The sequence below is a fragment of the Oncorhynchus masou genome, chromosome 27 (genome assembly GCF_036934945.1).
Source record: "Oncorhynchus masou masou isolate Uvic2021 chromosome 27, UVic_Omas_1.1, whole genome shotgun sequence".
Lineage (NCBI taxonomy): Eukaryota > Metazoa > Chordata > Actinopteri > Salmoniformes > Salmonidae > Oncorhynchus > Oncorhynchus masou.
The window spans coordinates 60,083,088-60,103,942 of NC_088238.1; the positions used below are offsets into that span (position 1 = coordinate 60,083,088).

General features: G+C 41.1%; 1 protein-coding gene across 3 annotated transcripts in view; it reads right to left on the minus strand.

The window, feature by feature from the left end:
* Nucleotides 1-20,855, minus strand: part of LOC135516478 (glucosidase 2 subunit beta-like) — a 290,273-nt gene that overhangs the window by 22,346 nt on the left and 247,072 nt on the right. Inside the window, exon 14 of one of the 3 annotated variants that reach the window (XM_064940817.1) lies at nucleotides 16,096-17,628. The exons of the other annotated variants lie outside the window; for them this stretch is intronic. Within the exon in view, the coding sequence (XP_064796889.1) occupies nucleotides 17,487-17,628 (142 nt within the window). The 3' untranslated portion in view covers nucleotides 16,096-17,486. Of the gene's footprint in view, nucleotides 1-16,095; nucleotides 17,629-20,855 lie in introns of those variants that run through there. 3 annotated transcript variants of the gene reach the window in all.

The window sequence follows — 20,855 nt, forward strand, 5'->3', positions numbered from 1 at the left end:
GCTAGAGCTATGGCTCGAGCTAGAGTTAAGGTTATAGCTAGAGTTATGGCTCGAGCTAGAGTTAAGGTTATAGCTAGAGTTAGAGCTAAAGCTATGGCTCGAGCTAGAGTTAAGGTTATAGCTAGAGTTAGAGCTAGAGTTAAGGTTATAGCTAGAGCTATGGCTCGAGCTAGAGTTAAGGTTATAGCTAGAGCTATGGCTAGAGCTAGAGTTAAGGTTATAGCTAGAGTTAGAGCTAGAGTTTAGGTTATAGCTAAAGCTATGGCTCGAGCTAGAGTTAAGGGTATAGCTAGAGTTATGGCTCGAGCTAGAGTTAAGGTTATAGCTAGAGCTATGGCTAGAGCTATGGCTCGAGCTAGAGTTAAGGGTATAGCTAGAGTTATGGCTCGAGCAAGAGTTAAGGTTATAGCTAGAGTTAGAGCTAGAGCTATGGCTCGAGCTAGAGTTAAGGTTATAGCTAGAGTTAGAGCTAGAGTTATGGCTCGAGCTAGAGTTAAGGTTATAGCTAGAGTTAGAGCTAGAGCTATGGCTCGAGCTAGAGTTAAGGTTATAGCTAGAGTTAGAGCTAGAGTTATGGCTCGAGCAAGAGTTAAGGTTATAGCTAGAGTTATAGCTAGAGATAGAGTTATGGCTAGAGCTAGAGTTATAGCTAGAGTTATAGCTAGAGATAGAGCTATGGCTCGAGCTAGAGTTAAGGGTATAGCTAGAGTTATGGCTCGAGCAAGAGTTAAGGTTATAGCTAGAGTTAGAGCTATGGCTCGAGCTAGAGTTAAGGTTATAGCTAGAGTTAGAGCTAGAGTTATGGCTCGAGCTAGAGTTAAGGTTATAGCTAGAGTTAGAGCTAGAGCTATGGCTCGAGCTAGAGTTAAGGTTATAGCTAGAGTTAGAGCTAGAGTTATGGCTCGAGCAAGAGTTAAGGTTATAGCTAGAGTTATAGCTAGAGATAGAGTTATGGCTCGAGCTAGAGTTAAGGGTATAGCTAGAGTTATGGCTCGAGTTAGAGCTAGAGTTATGGCTAGAGTTATAGCTAGAGCTAGAGTTATAGCTAGAGCTATGGCTCGAGCTAGAGTTAAGGTTATAGCTAGAGTTATGGCTCGAGCAAGAGTTAAGGTTATAGCTAGAGTTATGGCTCGAGTTAGAGTTAAGGTTATAGCTAGAGTTATAGCTAGAGCTAGAGCTAGAGTTATAGCTAGAGCTATGGCTCGAGCTAGAGTTATGGCTCGAGCTAGAGTTAAGGTTATAGCTAGAGTTAGAGCTAGAGCTAGAGTTAAGGTTATAGCTAGAGCTATGGCTCGAGCTAGAGTTAAGGTTATAGCTAGAGTTATAGCTAGAGTTATGGCTCGAGCTAGAGTTAAGGTTATAGCTAGAGTTAGAGCTAGAGTTATGGCTCGAGCAAGAGTTAAGGTTATAGCTAGAGCTATGGCTCGAGCTAGAGTTATAGCTAGAGTTAGAGCTAGAGTTATAGCTAGAGTTATAGCTAGAGCTATGGCTCGAGCTAGAGTTAAGGGTATAGCTAGAGTTATAGCTAGAGCTAGAGTTAAGGGTATAGCTAGAGTTATGGCTCGAGCTAGAGTTATAGCTAGAGCTATGGCTCGAGCTAGAGTTAAGGTTATAGCTAGAGTTAGAGCTAGAGTTATGGCTCGAGCTAGAGTTAAGGTTATAGCTAGAGTTAGAGCTAGAGCTATGGCTCGAGCTAGAGTTAAGGTTATAGCTAGAGTTAGAGCTAGAGTTATGGCTCGAGCTAGAGTTAAGGTTATAGCTAGAGTTAGAGCTAGAGCTATGGCTCGAGCTAGAGTTAAGGTTATAGCTAGAGTTAGAGCTAGAGTTATGGCTCGAGCAAGAGTTAAGGTTATAGCTAGAGTTATAGCTAGAGATAGAGTTATGGCTAGAGCTAGAGTTATAGCTAGAGTTATAGCTAGAGTTATAGCTAGACCTAGAGTTATAGCTAGAGTTATAGCTAGAGCTAGAGCTATAGCTAGAGCTAGAGCTAGAGTTATAGCTAGATCTAGAGTTATAGCTAGGGTTATAGCGAGAGCTAGAGTTAGAGCTTGAGTTATAGCTAGGGTTATAGCTAGAGCTAGAGTTATAGCTAGAGCTAGAGTTATAGCTAGAGCTAGAGTTATAGCTAGAGCTAGAGTTAGAGCTAGAGTTATAGCTAGAGCTTGGGTTATAGCTAAAGTTATAGCTAGAGCTAGAGTTATAGCTAGAGTTATAGCTAGAGCTAGAGTTATAGCTAGAGTTATAGCTAGAGCTAGAGTTATAGCTAGAGTTATAGCTAGAGTTATAGCTAGAGTTATAGCTAGAGCTAGAGTTATAGCTAGAGCTAGAGTTATAGCTAGGGTTATAGCTAGAGTTATGGCTAGAGCTAGAGTTAAGGTTATAGCTAGAGCTAGAGTTATAGCTAGAGTTATAGCTAGAGCTAGAGTTATAGCTAGAGCTAGAGTTATAGCTAGAGTTATAGCTAGAGCTAGAGTTATAGCTAGAGCTATAGTTATAGCTAGAGTTATAGCTAGAGCTAGAGTTATAGCTAGAGTTATAGCTAGAGCTAGAGTTATAGCTAGAGTTATAGCTAGAGCTATAGCTAGAGCTAGAGTTATAGCTAGAGCTAGAGTTATAGCTAGAGCTAGAGTTATAGCTAGGGTTATAGCTAGAGCTAGAGTTATAGCTAGGGTTATAGTTAGAGCTAGAGTTATAGCGAGAGCTAGAGTTAGAGCTTGAGTTATAGCTAGAGCTAGGGTTATAGCTAGAGCTAGAGTTATAGCTAGAGCTAGAGTTATAGCTAGAGGTATAGTTACAGCAAGAATTATAGCTAGAGCTAGAGTTATAGCTAGAGCTAGAGTTATAGCTAGAGTTATAGCTCGAGCTAGAGTTATAGCTAGAGTTATAGCTAGAGCTAGAGTTAAAGCTAGGGTTACAGCTAGAGCTGGAGATATAGCTAGAGCTAGAGTTAGAGCTAGAGTTATAGCTAGAGCTAGGGTTATAGCTAGAGCTAGAGTTATAGCTAGAGGTATAGTTACAGCAAGAATTATAGCTAGAGCTAGAGTTATAGCTAGAGCTAGAGTTATAGCTCGAGCTAGAGTTATAGCTAGAGTTATAGCTAGAGCTAGAGTTATAGCTAGGGTTACAGCTAGAGCTGGAGATATAGCTAGAGCTAGAGTTAGAGCTAGAGTTATAGCTAGAGCTTGGGTTATAGCGAGAGCTAGAGTTAAAGCTAGAGCTAGAGTTATAGCTAGAGCTTTATAGCTAGAGCTAGAGTTATAGCTGGAGCTAGAGATATAGCTAGAGCTAGAGTTAGAGCAAGAGTAATAGCTAGAGCTAGGGTTATAGCTAGAGCTAGGGTTATAGCTAGAGCTAGAGTTATAGCTAGAGTTATAGCTAGAGCTATAGTTAGAGTTATAGCTAGAGTTATAGCTAGAGCTAGAGTTATAGCTAGAGTTATAGCTCGAGCTAGAGTTATAGCTAGAGCTAGGGTTATAGCTAGAGCTAGGGTTATAGCTAGAGCTAGAGTTATAGCTAGAGTTATAGCTAGAGCTATAGTTATAGCTAGAGTTATAGCTAGAGCTGGAGTTATAGCTATAGCTAGAGCCAGAGTTATAGCTAGAGCTAGAGTTATAGCTAGAGCTAGGGTTAGAGCTGGAGTTATAGCTAGAGCTAGAGTTAGAGCTAGAGCTAGGGTTATAGCTAGAGCTAGAGTTATAGCTAGAGCTATAGTTAGAGCTAGAGTTATAGCTAGAGCTAGAGTTATAGCTAGAGCTAGAGTTATAGCTAGAGATATAGTTAGAGCTAGAGTTATAGCTAGAGTTATAGCTCGAGCTAGAGTTATAGCTAGAGTTATAGCTAGAGCTAGGGTTATAGCTAGAGCTAGAGTTATAGCTAGAGCTAGGGTTATAGCTAGAGCTAGAGTTATAGCTAGAGTTATAGCTAGAGCTATAGTTAGAGCTATAGTTATAGCTAGAGTTATAGCTAGAGCTAGAGTTATAGCTAGAGATATAGTTAGAGCTAGAGTTATAGCTAGAGTTATAGCTCGAGCTAGAGTTATAGCTAGAGCTGGAGTTATAGCTAGAGCTAGAGCTAGGGTTATAGCTAGAGCTAGGGTTATAGCTAGAGCTGGAGTTAGAGCTATAGCTAGAGCAAGGGTTATAGTTATAGCTAGATCTAGAGTTATAGCTGGAGTTATTGCTTGAGCTCGAGTTTGAGTTATAGCTAGATCTAGAGTTATAGCTAGAGTTATAGCTAGAGTTATAGCTAGAGTTATAGCTAGTGTTAGAGTCAGAGTTTTTTTCTTTTTTCTTTATTTAACCAGGCAAGTCAGTTAAGGGTTATAGCTAGAGCTGGAGTTAGAGCTATAGCTAGAGCAAGGGTTATAGTTATAGTTATAGCTAGATCTAGAGTTAGAGCTAGAGTTATAGCTAGAGCTAGAGTTATAGCTAGAGCTAGGGTTAGAGCTGGAGTTATAGCTAGAGCTAGGGTTAGAGGTACAGCTAGAGTTATAGCTAGAGCTGGAGTTATAGCTAGGGTTAGAGCTAGAGTTATAGCTAGAGCTAGGCTTAGAGCTACAGCTGGAGTTAAGGTTAGAACTAGAGTAAGAGCTAAGGTTAGAGTTAGTTAAGATTAGATCTAGAGCTAGAATTAGAGTTCGAGTTAATGTTAGAGCTAGAGTTTGAGTTTAGGTTCGAGTTAAAGCTAGAATTAGAGTTAAAGCTAGAGCTAAGGTTAGAGTTAGTTAAGGTTAGAGTTAGAGTTAAATCTAGAGCTAAGGTTAGAGTTAGTTAAGGTTAGAGTTAAAGCTAGAGCTAAGGTCAGAGTTAGTTAAGGTTAGAGTTAGGGTTACCGCTAGGTTAGAGTTAGTTAAGGTTTGAGTTAGGGTTACGGCTAGGGTTAGAGTTAAGGTTAGGATAGTTAGTTAAACATCTACCAACAATCTGTTTTGGACCAAATAATGAATAGCATGCTATTAGTTGTGGACAAACATGTTGCAACTCATAGTCATTTGGCAGGATTCCCCTTTAAGAGTATGAAGAGCTAGAGTGAGTTCATTAAATGAGTAACAGAGTTTTCATTTAGAGCATCAGAGTTTTAATTTAGAGTAGCAGAGTTAATAGAGACTATGACAGAACCAATGGAATACATGCATCTTAATTGAGAAGTGATGCTAATACATCAGAACTCAGTCAGTCGACCAAAACTGCCAATCAACTCAAGCTGCTGGAACATATGCACAGAGCGAAATGTTTTAATGAATATTGGCACAAAGTGGCCCTGGAATACCCACATTGTTTAATTGATGTTTAAATCTAATCCTGATTAAGAATAATTAGCTTTCTAAAAAGCTGATTAGCTTTCTCTTATTATAATAATGGCTTGAGCTGAAGATATAAGCTTCTCTACTTTTTAAAATATTTGCTATCCAGTGATTCAGTTTAACTTCACGCCGCTAATCTGCATGCCTCTAGTGATAAATCCAGCACAATCCACACTAATCTCAGATAGAACTGAGAGCGGAGTTAGTCCCCACCGCCACACATCAACCTGTCAGAAGCAATGATCGTTTAGACAAGTCGTCTAAACCCTGCAGATACGGGGTTGAGACAAAACACAGGCGGAGGGGAAACGAGGACCAGGACTTCAGCGGGGGAACTTGAATGAACAAACCACGGGGCGAAATAAACGTTTGGTTTGTTTCCTCAAGTGGAATGAATATAGATCATCTCATTTGCGTTGGGTGCTGTCTTTGAAACGTATCTAGTGTGTGTGTGAGATAATATTAGAGCACTATAGATGATCTGCCTCATGCATATAGTTATGGTGAAAGGACAATTGTGGGGATTTGTAGCATGCATTATTATGGGTGTGTAGAACATTCTTAAAAAAGGGTTCCAAAATGACCTTTTTCATCTTTAGAACCTTTTTTGGAAAACGGGTAATCTTTGTAAGGCAAAGTGTTCTTCAGTACCTAGACCCCTTTTTCATTCTAAGAACCATTCTTGGAAGACAAGATACTTTGATGATTCTTTGTAAGGCAAAGTGTTCTTCAGTACCTAGACCCCTTTTTCATTCTAAGAACCATTCTTGGAAGAAAATATTCTTTGATGATTCCTTGTAAGGCAAAGTGTTCTTCAGTACCTTGACCCCTTTTTCATTCTAAGAACCATTCTTGGAAGAAAATATTCTTTGATGATTCCTTGTAAGGCAAAGTGTTCTTCAGTACCTTGACCCCTTTTTCATTCTAAGAACCATTCTTGGAAGAAAATATTCTTTGATGATTCTTTGTAAGGCAAAGTGTTCTTCAGTACCTTGACCCCTTTTTCATTCTAAGAACCATTCTTGGAAGAAAATATTCTTTGATGATTCTTTGTAAGGCAAAGTGTTCTTCAGTACCTCGACCCCTTTTTCATTCTAAGAACCATTCTTGGAAGAAAAGATTATTTGATGATTCTTTGTAAGGCAAAGTGTTCTTCAGTACCTCGACCCCTTTTTCATTCTAAGAACCATTCTTGGAAGAAAATATTCTTTGATGACTCTTTGGAAGTCAATAAGTTCTGAATCTGAATAAGCTTTTACTTTGTAATGTTCTTTCTTTGAAATAGTGTCTGAGCATTAGTGTTTACCTCAGCATTTAAAGCTCAACAACAGGAGTTTCAGTAATCTGATACATTTAAACCGATAGGTGTGAGCATGTTTTAAACTGTACCTACAGTCAGGTCCAAAATTAATGGTACCCTTGATAAAGAAGAGAAAAAAGACTAGCAAATAAATAATACCTGTATTCTCTAGTCGGCTGGCCCTCGCTACATATTCGTCCCCAGACCCACTGGCTCCAGGTCATCTACAAGTCCAAGCTAGGTAAAGCTCCGCCTTATCTCAGTTCACTGGTCACGATGGCAACACCCACCTGTAGCACGCGCTCCAGCAGGTGTATCTCACTGATCATCCCTAAAGCCAACACCTCATTTGGCCGCCTTTCGTTCCAGTTCTTTGCTGCCTGTGACTGGAAAGAATTGCAAAAATCGCTGAAGTTGGAGACTTTTATCTCCCTCACCAACTTCAAACATCTGCTATCTGAGCAGCTAACCGATCGCTGCAGCTGTACATAGTCTATTGGTAAATAGCCCACCCAATTTTACCTACTTCATCCCCATACTGTTTATTTATTTACTTTTCTGCTCTTTTGCACACCAATGTCTCTACCTGTACATGACCATCTGATCATTTATCACTCCAGTGTTAATCTGCAAAATTGTAATTATTCGCCTACCTCCTCATGCCTTTTGCACACAATGTATATAGACTATTTTTTTTCTACTGTGTTATTGACTTGTTAATTGTTTACTCCATGTGTAACTCTGTGTTGTTGTCTGTTCACACTGCTATGCTTTATCTTGGGCAGGTCGCAGTTGCAAATGAGAACTTGTTCTCAACTAGCCTACCTGGTTAAATAAAGGTGAAATGAGACTAAAATTGAGCTTTTTGGCCATCAAGGAAAACGCTATGTCTGATGCAAACCCAACACCTCTCATCACCTTGAGAACACCATTGTTTTTCCATCGGCAGGGACTGGGAAACTGGTCAGAATTGAAGGAATGATGGATGGCGCCAAATACAGGGAACTTCTTGATGGAAACCTGTTTCAGACTTCCAGAGATTTGAGACTGGGACGGAGGTTCACCTTCCAGCAGGACAATGACCCTAAGGATACTGCTAAAGCAACACTCGAGTGGTTTAAGGGGAAACATTTAAATGTCTTGGAATGGCCTAGTCAAAGCCCAGACCTCAATCGAATTGAGAATCTGTGGTATGACTTAACGATTGCTGTACACGAGCAGAACCGATCCAACTTGAAGGAGCTGTATTAGTTTGCCTTGAAGAATGGGCAAAAATCCCAGTGGCTAGATGTGCCAAGCTTATAGAGACATACCCCAAGAGACCTGCAGATGTTATTCCTGCAAAATGTGGCTCTACAAAGTATTGACTTTGGCGAGGTGAAAAGTTATGCACACTCAAGTTTTCAGTTTTGTTTTGTCTTATTTATGGATTGGGGTCATTATCTTGCTGGAAGATCCATTTGCAGATCTTTCTGTAAAAGCACATTTCTTTCCACGCAAAACCCACCATTGGTGTGTGTGGACAAAGAGCTCTATTTTCATGTCATCTGACAAAAGCACTGCTACCAATCCAAGTGCCGATGCTGTTTAGGAAACTCCAGGTGTTTACATTTGTTGGATGACATGAAAATAGAGATATTTGGCAACGCACACCAGTGGTGGATTTTGCATTGAAAGAAACATGCATATGCAGAAAATAAACCTAGTAACAACCATACCTCATAGACATTTTAAAGTGGCCAATACCCACCTAATTGTTCACAAACAGAAATTAGTACCTCGCTTTTGGCGGAAACAAAGATTAAAGGGACATTTCACCAGCGGACAAGGTGATACAGCGATCCATAATTTGGATTTGTTTACCTGTCTCCGAATGATAACGTTTTAGCATTTATTCATTTGGGTTAGGTATCTAGTGTGGTTGCACCAGGTGCTCCTACATCAGTATACCAGTACTAGCACCAACCATAGAGGTACCGGTGCACTACTTAATTGTACTGTACCTTTTTTTAAGTACAGTAGCATAGAGACTTATCTGCCTTGCTTGACTGGCCGCACCATCGGCCTAGGAACAGTGGGTTAACTGCCTGTTCAGGAGCAGAATGACAGAATTGTACCTTGTCAGCTCGGGGATTTGAACTTGCAACCTTCCGGTTACTAGCCCAACGCTCTAAACACTAGGCTACCCTGCCGCCCCATGTTGAACGAGACTGTAGCATTAATAACAAGCACCAACCATAGAGGTACCGGTGCACTACTTAATTGTACTGTACCTTTTTTAAGTACAGTAGCATAGAGACTTATCTGCCTTGCTTGACTCTCCGCACCATCCAGAGGGTAAATGTTGAACCAGACTGTAGCATTAATAACATTCATCATTTCATCTGGTAATTTTCCGGCTGCGACATGGTAACCCCGGTGCACGAGCATTCTCGACTCATCTAACGACACAATATTATTTGCGAAGAACCAATGACGGTACACAGCACATTACCACTAATGACATACTTGTGTTAAGATATTGTCATCTCCAATCTTATTTTTTTACCCTCCCCATTGGATAACCAGGTGTAGAATCAACGTATTACAGTGTTGGAACTCCACACAACCGTACTTTAAAAAAAATATTTTATGTCATTTTAATTGAACCTTTATTTTTTTTTTACGAGGCAAGTCAGTTAAGAACAAATTCTTATTTACAGTGACGCCCTACCACCCCCGGCCAAATCTGGACGACGCTGGGCCAGTTGTGCGCCGCCCTATGGGACTCCCAATCACGGACGGATGTGATACAGCCTGGATTTGAACCAGGGACTGTACTGACTGACTCCATTAACAGGGCTAGGATGTTAACATACACACTATACTGCACCACAATAATCTCTGCCCCAGGAACAATCAGTAGGTGAGAGATGTTGGCTAACATGTTGGATGTAATATAACAGAAATAGAATGATGGGATGATTCTTCATCATCTTTTCACTCCTATTCCCATTGCAGTGACACTTCCTGATTTGAGTATGGAACCTTATCTTTAGGTAGACTACCATGGCAACCAGAAGAACAGGACCAGAAGACATTATCCAGTGGTAGTGCCCTGCTTGCTCCCAATCACTTTAAAGCGTATTCAGCATTATAGACGACATGAAGAGATTGAAGTTGTAGTCCTGGTTGTAGTTCTTTGTTGCAGGTGGGATGTATGAAATGTGGCAGAGTTTTTTTGTTGTTTGTTGGTTTTGTGCCTTCGTTTAGTTTAGCTTTAAGTTGACACAGTACGCTCAGTACGTTGGACCTGTGAACGTCAATTATAGGGGCGACTTTCAAAACACAATTTTGTTTCTGTACACATTTACACAGACACACACGCACGCTTACAGACGTGAGGAAAACAAACTGACACCTCCCAGCAGATATTAATCCACAGATGTCAAATCTAAATCAGTATTCCGTTAACAGCTCACTCGTGCCTCATTAACGGAGGGTCTCCACGTTACCATGGCTACCCATGGTAGCCATTAGTCTCTCTGTCAACTCAGACAAACAAGGACCATTACCTGAGGCCTTGACTGGCACATGAGGGGGAAGATGGAGAGAGCTGGGGGAATGACTAGAGTATCACCAGGGTGGGATGAACAACCCTTAAATACAAAACATATAGCAGGGCTGAATACAACTACAACATTACTATATAACTACCTGGTTGTCTGTCAGTGGGTTGAATACAACCACTACGCTACTATATAACTACCTGGTTGTCTGTCAGTGGGTTGAATACAACCACTACGCTACTATATAACTACCTGGTTGTCTGTCAGTGGGTTGAATACAACCACTAACGTTACTATATAACTACCTGGTTGTCTGTCAGTGGGTTGAATACAACTACAACATTACTATATAACTACCTGGTTGTCTGTCAGTGGGTTGAATACAACCACTACGCTACTATATAACTACCTGGTTGTCTGTCAGTGGGTTGAATACAACCACTACGCTACTATATAACTACCTGGTTGTCTGTCAGTGGGTTGAATACAACTACAACATTACTATATAACTACCTGGTTGTCTGTCAGTGGGTTGAATACAACCACTACGCTACTATATAACTACCTGGTTGTCTGTCAGTGGGTTGAATACAACCACTACGCTACTATATAACTACCTGGTTGTCTGTCAGTGGGTTGAATACAACCACTACGCTACTATATAACTACCTGGTTGTCTGTCAGTGGGTTGAATACAACCACTACGCTACTATATAACTACCTGGTTGTCTGTCAGTGGGTTGAATACAACCACTAACGTTACTATATAACTACCTGGTTGTCTGTCAGTGGGTTGAATACAACCACTACGCTACTATATAACTACCTGGTTGTCTGTCAGTGGGTTGAATACAACCACTACGTTACTATATAACTACCTGGTTGTCTGTCAGTGGGTTGAATACAACCACTACGCTACTATATAACTACCTGGTTGTCTGTCAGTGGGTTGAATACAACCACTACGCTACTATATAACTACCTGGTTGTCTGTCAGTGGGTTGAATACAACCACTACGCTACTATATAACTACCTGGTTGTCTGTCAGTGGGTTGAATACAACCACTACGCTACTATATAACTACCTGGTTGTCTGTCAGTGGGTTGAATACAACCACTACGCTACTATATAACTACCTGGTTGTCTGTCAGTGGGTTGAATACAACCACTACGCTACTATATAACTACCTGGTTGTCTGTCAGTGGGTTGAATACAACCACTACGCTACTATATAACTACCTGGTTGTCTGTCAGTGGGTTGAATACAACCACTACGCTACTATATAACTACCTGGTTGTCTGTCAGTGGGTTGAATACAACCACTACGCTACTATATAACTACCTGGTTGTCTGTCAGTGGGTTGAATACAACCACTACGCTACTATATAACTACCTGGTTGTCTGTCAGTGGGTTGAATACAACTACAACATTACTATATAACTACCTGGTTGTCTGTCAGTGGGTTGAATACAACCACTACGCTACTATATAACTACCTGGTTGTCTGTCAGTGGGTTGAATACAACCACTACCTACTATATAACTACCTGGTTGTCTGTCAGTGGGTTGAATACAACCACTACGCTACTATATAACTACCTGGTTGTCTGTCAGTGGGTTGAATACAACCACTACGCTACTATATAACTACCTGGTTGTCTGTCAGTGGGTTGAATACAACCACTACGTTACTATATAACTACCTGGTTGTCTGTCAGTGGGTTGAATACAACCACTACGCTACTATATAACTACCTGGTTGTCTGTCAGTGGGTTGAATACAACCACTACGTTACTATATAACTACCTGGTTGTCTGTCAGTGGGTTGAATACAACCACTACGCTACTATATAACTACCTGGTTGTCTGTCAGTGGGTTGAATACAACCACTACGCTACTATATAACTACCTGGTTGTCTGTCAGTGGGTTGAATACAACCACTACGCTACTATATAACTACCTGGTTGTCTGTCAGTGGGTTGAATACAACCACTACATTACTATATAACTACCTGGTTGTCTGTCAGTGGGTTGAATACAACCACTACGCTACTATATAACTACCTGGTTGTCTGTCAGTGGGTTGAATACAACCACTACGCTACTATATAACTACCTGGTTGTCTGTCAGTAATACAACCACTATATATAACTACCTGGTTGTCTGTCAGTGGGTTGAATACAACCACTACGTTACTATATAACTACCTGGTTGTCTGTCAGTGGGTTGAATACAACCACTACGTTACTATATAACTACCTGGTTGTCTGTCAGTGGGTTGAATACAACCACTACGCTACTATATAACTACCTGGTTGTCTGTCAGTGGGTTGAATACAACCACTACGCTACTATATAACTACCTGGTTGTCTGTCAGTGGGTTGAATACAACCACTACGCTACTATATAACTACCTGGTTGTCTGTCAGTGGGTTGAATACAACCACTACGTTACTATATAACTACCTGGTTGTCTGTCAGTGGGTTGAATACAACCACTACGCTACTATATAACTACCTGGTTGTCTGTCAGTGGGTTGAATACAACCACTACGCTACTATATAACTACCTGGTTGTCTGTCAGTGGGTTGAATACAACCACTACGTTACTATATAACTACCTGGTTGTCTGTCAGTGGGTTGAATACAACCACTACGCTACTATATAACTACCTGGTTGTCTGTCAGTGGGTTGAATACAACCACTACGCCATATAACTACCTGGTTGTCTGTCAGTGGGTTGAATACAACTACAACATTACTATATAACTACCTGGTTGTCTGTCAGTGGGTTGAATACAACCACTACGCTACTATATAACTACCTGGTTGTCTGTCAGTGGGTTGAATACAACCACTACGCTACTATATAACTACCTGGTTGTCTGTCAGTGGGTTGAATACAACCACTACGCTACTATATAACTACCTGGTTGTCTGTCAGTGGGTTGAATACAACCACTACGCTACTATATAACTACCTGGTTGTCTGTCAGTGGGTTGAATACAACCACTACGTTAATATATAACTACCTACCTGGTTGTCTGTCAGTGGGTTGAATACAACCACTACGTTACTGGGTTGAATATAACTACTACTGGTTGTCTGTCAGTGGGTTGAATACAACCACTACGTTACTATATAACTACCTATAATACTACCTGGTTGTCTGTCAGTGGGTTGAATACAACCACTACGCTACTATATAACTACCTGGTTGTCTGTCAGTGGGTTGAATACAACCACTACGCTACTATATAACTACCTGGTTGTCTGTCAGTGGGTTGAATACAACCACTACGCTACTATATAACTACCTGGTTGTCTGTCAGTGGGTTGAATACAACCACTACGTTACTATAAACTACCTGGTTGTCTGTCAGTGGGTTGAATACAACTTTATATAACTACCTGGTATAATTACGCTACTATATAACTACCTGGTTGTCTGTCACTCTGTGGTTGTCTGTCAGTGGGTTGAATACAACCACTTACGCCTGATAACTACCTGGTTGTCTGTCAAATACAACACTACACATATAACTACCTGGTTGTCTGTCAGTGGGTTGAAACAACCACTACGCTACTATATAACTACCTGGTTGTCTGTCAGTGGGTTGAATACAACCACTACGCTACTATATAACTACCTGGTTGTCTGTCAGTGGGTTGAATACAACTACAACGCAAAATGGAAAACCTTACTATATAACTACCTGGTTGTCTGTCAGTGGGTTGAATACAAACTACGCTACTATATAACTACCTGGTTGTCTGTCATGGGTTGAATACAACCACTACGACTATATAACTACCTGGTTGTCTGTCAGTTTGAATACAACCACTACGCTACATATAACTACCTGGTTGTCTGTCAGTGGGTTGAATACCCACTACGTTACTATATAACTACCTGGTTGTCTGTCAGTGGGTTGAATACAACCACTACGCTACTATATAACTACCTGGTTGTCTGTCAGTGGGAATACAACCACTACGCTACTATATAACTACCTGGTTGTCTGTCAGTGGGTTGAATACAAAACTACGTTACTATATAACTACCTGGTTGTCTGTCAGTGGGTTGAATACAACCACTACGCTTATATAACTACCTGGTTGTCTGTCAGAATACAGGGTTACATATAACTACCTGGTTGTCTGTCAGTGGGTTGAATACAACCACTACGCTACTATATAACTACCTGGTTGTCTGTCAGTGGGTTGAATACAACAGGGCTATATAACTACCTGGTTGTCTTCCCTATGTTGAATAGTCCACTACGCTTTATAACTAGGTTGTCTGTCAGTGGGTTGAATACATAGAGGTTGTCACCCACTATTCCTACCTGGTAGTCAACCACTACTTTATAACTACCTGGTTGTCTGTCAGTGGGCACCACTAACGTTCCTACCTGTAATCACTACTTAATATAACAGGGCTCATGGAGAATACAACCACTACGCACCCTATATAACTACCTGGTTGTCTGTCAGTGGGTTGAATACAACCACTACGTTACTATATAACTACCTGGTTGTCTGTCAGTGGGTTGAATACAACCACTATGCCCTACCTGGTAGTGGGTTGAATACACCACTAACGTTACTATATAACTACCTGGTTGTCTGTCAGTGGGTTGAATACAACCACTAGAATATATAACTACCTGGTTGTCTGTCAGTGGGTTGAATACAACCACTACGACTATATAACTACCTGGTTGTCTGTCAGTGGGTTGAATACAACCACTACGGGAATATATAACTACCTGGTTGTCTGTCATGGGTTGAATACAACCACTACGCTACTATATAACTACCTGGTTGTCTGTCAGTGGGTTGAATACAACCACTCCTACCTGGTTGTCTGTCAGTGGGTTGAATACAACCACTACGTGGTTGTCTGTCAGTGGGTTGAATACAACCACTACGTTAATATATAACTACCTGGTTGTCTGTCAGTGGGCTGTATAATGCAGTGCGGAGCCGGAGCGTTGGGCATTAAGTGGCTGCCATGTTCCCAGGTAAGAGGCCATCTCTCTAATGGCACTCCAGCGAACGCCCTTGGCAGTTTGAAAACGAGCCCATTAAGTAGGAACACTTTAATGTATAATTACGCTACCGACGCCACTCTGTGGGTTAAATCATTACGCCTGAGAATAGAAAAACAACACACACAAAAGAAAAAACCTAATCAAACCTCCTCAAAAGCCTATCAAAACAATTAAGGAATGGAGATTGCCTTTGATATGAACATATGAAAGGCGTTCCTTCTCTCAAAACACCCAAAACCGCAGAGGTGAAATACTTTAGAACAGGGTACATAGAGGCACCCTATTCCCTATGTAGTCCACTACTTTAGAACAGGGCTCATAGAGGCACCCTATTCCCTATGTCGTCCACTACTTTAGAACAGGGCTCATAGAGGCACCCTATTCCCTATGTAGTGCACTACTTTAGAACAGGGCTCATAGAGGCACCCTATTCCCTATGTAGTCCACTACTTTAGAACAGGGCTCATAGAGGCACCCTTATGTAGTCCACTTTTAAACAGGGCTCATGAGGCACCCTATTCCGTTATCTTTTAATCTGACACCCTATTCGTACCACTTTAAACAGGGCTCTGATACCATTCATTATGCACTTTAATATGACACCCTCCCTATGTATCTTTAAACAGGGCACATAGAAGCTCTGTTAAGAAATGGTGCACAACATACGGGAATAGGGTGCCATTTGGGACAGCCCCCTGAGTGGTGACATCACGCCTCCTCCTGGCATAATGTGTTGTGTGCCAGGACCGTCGACTCAAATCAAAGCACTGGTACTCCAGTGTGGAAGAGAATATCCATTCAGCATAATATCAGAGAATATCCATGTATTGACATCGTTCCTTCTCTCAAAACACCCAAAATCCTTGAAAAAGAAAGATACACACAACGCCTCAATGAACAGTGGTCAATGAAACTCTTATTAGGACAATATTTTAACATGTAACCTACACCATCAATCTGACGTGGCGTTATCTTTAATCTGACACCACGTTATCTTAATCTGACACCACGTTACCTTTAATCTGATACCACATTATATTTAATATGACACTCCATTATCTTTAATCTGCCACTGCATTATCTTTAATCTGACACCATGTTATCTTAATCTGACACCACATTATCTTAATCTGACACCATGTTATCTTTAATCTGACACTACATTATCTTTAATCTGACACCATGTTATCTTTAATCTGACACCACATTATATTTAATCTGACACCACATTATATTTAATTTGACACTCCATTATCTTAATCTGCCACTACATTATCTTAATCAGACACCACACTTTAGAGCCAGAACCCAACCTTGTCTCATAATTATTATAATTTAGAATAATAATCGCTTGCTAAAATGTTAATGAGTATGGAATTGGTAGCTATGCAACTGATAAAACCCCCACTACCAAGTATGTACTGTAAATCAATTATGTAACGTAAATTATGTCATCAAACAATAATTTGCTTAACGAAATTGAGTAAAAACAGAATGTACATAGAGATGCATTCCGAACAGTCAGGCTTGTCGGCCGCACTGAGAGAAGGATTAAAGATGACTACTCTCACCCTCTTCGTCACGTCCTTCTGATATCGAGTACAAAGGACCGCCAGATTAAAGAGCATCAAAAGACTCAAAACGTGACAATGGCACTCTTTCTTGATGGAAACCTCTTTCAACAAACAGCCAAAATAGAAGATACCTGTTTGAAGGACTAGAGAGACCTGTCACAAAAGTCTAATTGTTACTTTTCCAAGTTCCATTTACCTCAGTCAACTCATAATGATTTAAAGTGCACAGTCTTCTAAGAAACCGTGTAGAGAATGTGATGCTAATAGCTAACCGAGTCGTAATTATTCTAGCTAGGACTGAATTCAAATGCGCAGTTTCCTTATAATCATATACATTTTGGTGCTTCCCATTCGCATATACACTGAGTGTACAAAACATTATGAACACCTGCTCTTTCCATGACATAGACTGACCAAGTGAATCCAGGTGAAAGCTATGATCCCTTATTGATGTCACTTGTTAAATCCACTTCAATCCGTGTAGATGAAGGGGAGGAGACGGGTTAAAGAAGGATGTTTAAGCCTTGAAGACATGGATTGTGATGTGTGCCATTCAAAGGGTGAATGGGCAAGACTAAATATTGAAGTGCCCTTGAACGGGGTGTGGTAGTAGGTGCCAGGCGCACCAGTTTGTGTCAAGAACAGCAAAGCTGCTGGGTTTTTCCACTCTCAACAGTTTTTCCTGTGTGTGTCAATAACGGTCCACCACCCAAAGGACATCCAGCCAACTTGACACAACTGTGAGAAGCATTGGAGTCAACATGAGCCAACATCCCTGTGGAACGCTTTCCACACCTTGTAGAGTCCATATGCCCTGATGAATTGAGGCTGTTCTGAGGAGAAAAAAAGGGGCGGGGTACAACTCAATATTAGGAAGGTCTTAATGTATGGTATAGTCGGTGAACACAATTCAGCATTATCGTCCTTCAAACATAACACCGAAACCATCAGCATCTCACTAATCTCGTATCGTCAAAAGCTAATGGCCTGTGCCGTTCTCAAATCTTTGACGGCTATGGGAATTTGACTGCGATCCCTTGTAACCCTCTGAAGTTGTAATGGACTTATCATAGTGTTTTACATCTCCCTTGTGATTGGCATGCCCACAAAATGGCCACCCATTGTGAGAATCTCTTCCCCACTGTTTATACATGCAACGCTCTGGCTGAAATTCATCTTAAAGGAGAAGGGAAGGGATGCATTTTCTGTCAGAGAATCTCTCTTGTAGTACTTTAAAAAAAAAGTCTCTGGGGTTTTCCAGCGCCTCTCGTGAGGCATCAACTATTATTGATCAAATGAACACATTTCCATATAACCATGGCCACAGAAGTGGAGTTTCTCTTTCTGGCCAGTCCCCCATAAATTTGCCTCAGCTGGATCGTTCAGTTCAGTCACCCCCCCCCTCTCATCGCTCCGGGGCGTTTATATTTTAGGACAACTGCTGAGCTCACTCCTGAGGGCAGGTTGTAATTCATCTGAAGACACATCCTATGAGAGGCCTTTGTTCATACTATATAACGCTGTCACAAGCTATAGGTGTGCACAGCGATCATAGCTCACAGGATTGGATTTATTTGGGGGTAAACAATTGTACAGTTAAAATGTAGAAACAAAGCCAGAAGAATCACATCATTAAAGCATTTAACAACAAAAGTTTCTCAAAAAGGTTAAACATAATTATATGCTCTGTTTGATTATACCTTTGTTTTTTATTTATTTTTGTATTCCCTAAATGAAGGTTTGCTGGCACTACTCGATTGCAGGCAGATGTATATCTTCATAGTGACCAGAACATTCCGCTCTCCTCGGGGTTTACTGCAGAAGACTGGCTGGATGCCGCATGCCACATTCGCAGCGGGTATGCCGCGCTTCTTCTCCATGGTCTCAATGTTGCTAGGCTACCTCCATTCTCAGTTTTTTGTTGTTGTTTGAAAATCTACTGTTCAATAAAGCGGCTCAAGGGAGACCTGTGGGTTTGAACACTGAGTAATGTGAACCTGCAAAGGCCACTGACAGGACTAATAGGTTACCGTTTGCTTTTACAATAGACCTTTTCTTTTTCTTTTGACTCTGTAGCACAACAGCAATACGTCTGCTGCATGTGACATCTCCCCCCCCTCAATCCTCCCCATAAAAATATCAGATTCATTTCTTTCAATCAGTATATGTTTTTTTTTCTTCCACCACAGCATTTCATTTGAGTTATCACTGTGGTGCCGCTAATGTATCACTGTGAGTTATCACTGTGGTGTCACTAATGTATCACTGTGAGTTATCACTGTGGTGCCACTAATGTATCCCTGTGAGTTATCACTGTGGTGGTGCTAATGTATATCTGTGAGTTATCACTGTGGTGCCACTAATGTATCGCTGTGAGTTATTACTGTGGTGCCACTAATGTATCTCTGTGAGTTATCACTGTGGTGCCACTAATGTATCACTGTGAGTTATCACTGTGGTGTCACTAATGTATCACTGTGAGTTATCACTGTGGTGCCACTAATGTATCCCTGTGAGTTATCACTGTGGTGGTGCTAATGTATATCTGTGAGTTATCACTGTGGTGCCACTAATGTATATCTGTGAGTTATCACTGTGGTGCCACTAATGTATCTCTGTGAGTTATCACTGTGGTGCCACTAATGTATCTTTGTGAGTTATCACTGTGGCGCCACTAATGTATCGCTGTGAGTTATCACTGTGGTGCCACTAATGTATCTCTGTGAGTTATCACTGTGGTGCCACTAATGTATCTCTGTGAGTTATCACTGTGGTGCCACTAATGTATCTCTGTGAGTTATCACTGTGGTGCCACTAATGTATCTCTGTGAGTTATCACTGTGGTGCCACTAATGTATCTCTGTGAGTTATCACTGTGGTGCCACTAATGTATCTATGTGAGTTATCACTGTGAGTTATCACTGTGGTGCCACTAATGTATCACTGTGAGTTATCACTGTGGTGCCACTAATGTGTCTCTGTGAGTTATCACTGTGGTGCCACTAATGTATCACTGTGAGCTATCACTGTGGTGCCACTAATGTATCGCTGTGAGTTATCACTGTGGTGCCACTAATGTATCTCTGAGAGTTATCACTGTGAGTGCCACTAATACTGTGAGTTATCACTGTGGTGGTGCTAATATATCTCTGTGTGTTATCACGATTGTGGTGCCACTAATGTATCAATGTGAGTTATCACTGTGGTGCCACTAATGTATCACTGTGAGTTATCACTGTGGTGCCACTAATGTATCGCTGTGAGTTATCACTGTGGTGCCACTAATGTATCACTGTGAGTTATCACTGTGGTGCCACTAATGTATCGGTGTGAGTTATCACTGTGGTGCCACTAATGTATCTCTGAGAGTTATCACTGTGGTGCCACTAATGTATCTCTGTGAGTTATCACTGTGGTGCCACTAATGTATCTCTGTGAGTTATCACTGTGGTGCCACTAATGTATCTCTGTGAGTTATCACTGTGGTGCCACTAATGTATCTCTGTGAGTTATCACTGTGGTGCCACTAATGTATCACTGTGAGTTATCACTGTGGTGCCACTAATGTGTCTCTGTGAGTTATCACTGTGGTGCCACTAATGTGGTATCACTGTGGTGCCACTAATGTATCTCTGTGAGTTATCACTGTGGTGCCACTAATGTATCTCTGTGAGTTATCACTGTGGTGCCACTAATGTGAGTTATCATTGTAGTGGTGCTAATATATCTCTGTGTGTTATCACTGTGGTGCCACTAATTTATCTCTGTGAGTTATCACTGTGGTGGTGCTAATATATCTCTGTGTTATCACGATTGTGGTGCCACTAATGTATCGCTGTGAGTTATCACTGTGGTGCCACAAATGTATCGCTGTGAGTTATCACTGTGGTGCCACTAATGTATCTCTGTGAGTTATCACTGTGGTGCCACTAATGTATATCTGTGAGTTATCACTGTGGGTGCCACTAATGTATATCTGTGAGTTATCACTGTGGTGCCACTAATGTATCGCTGTGAGTTATCACTGTGGTGCCACTAATGTATCTCTGTGAGTTATCAC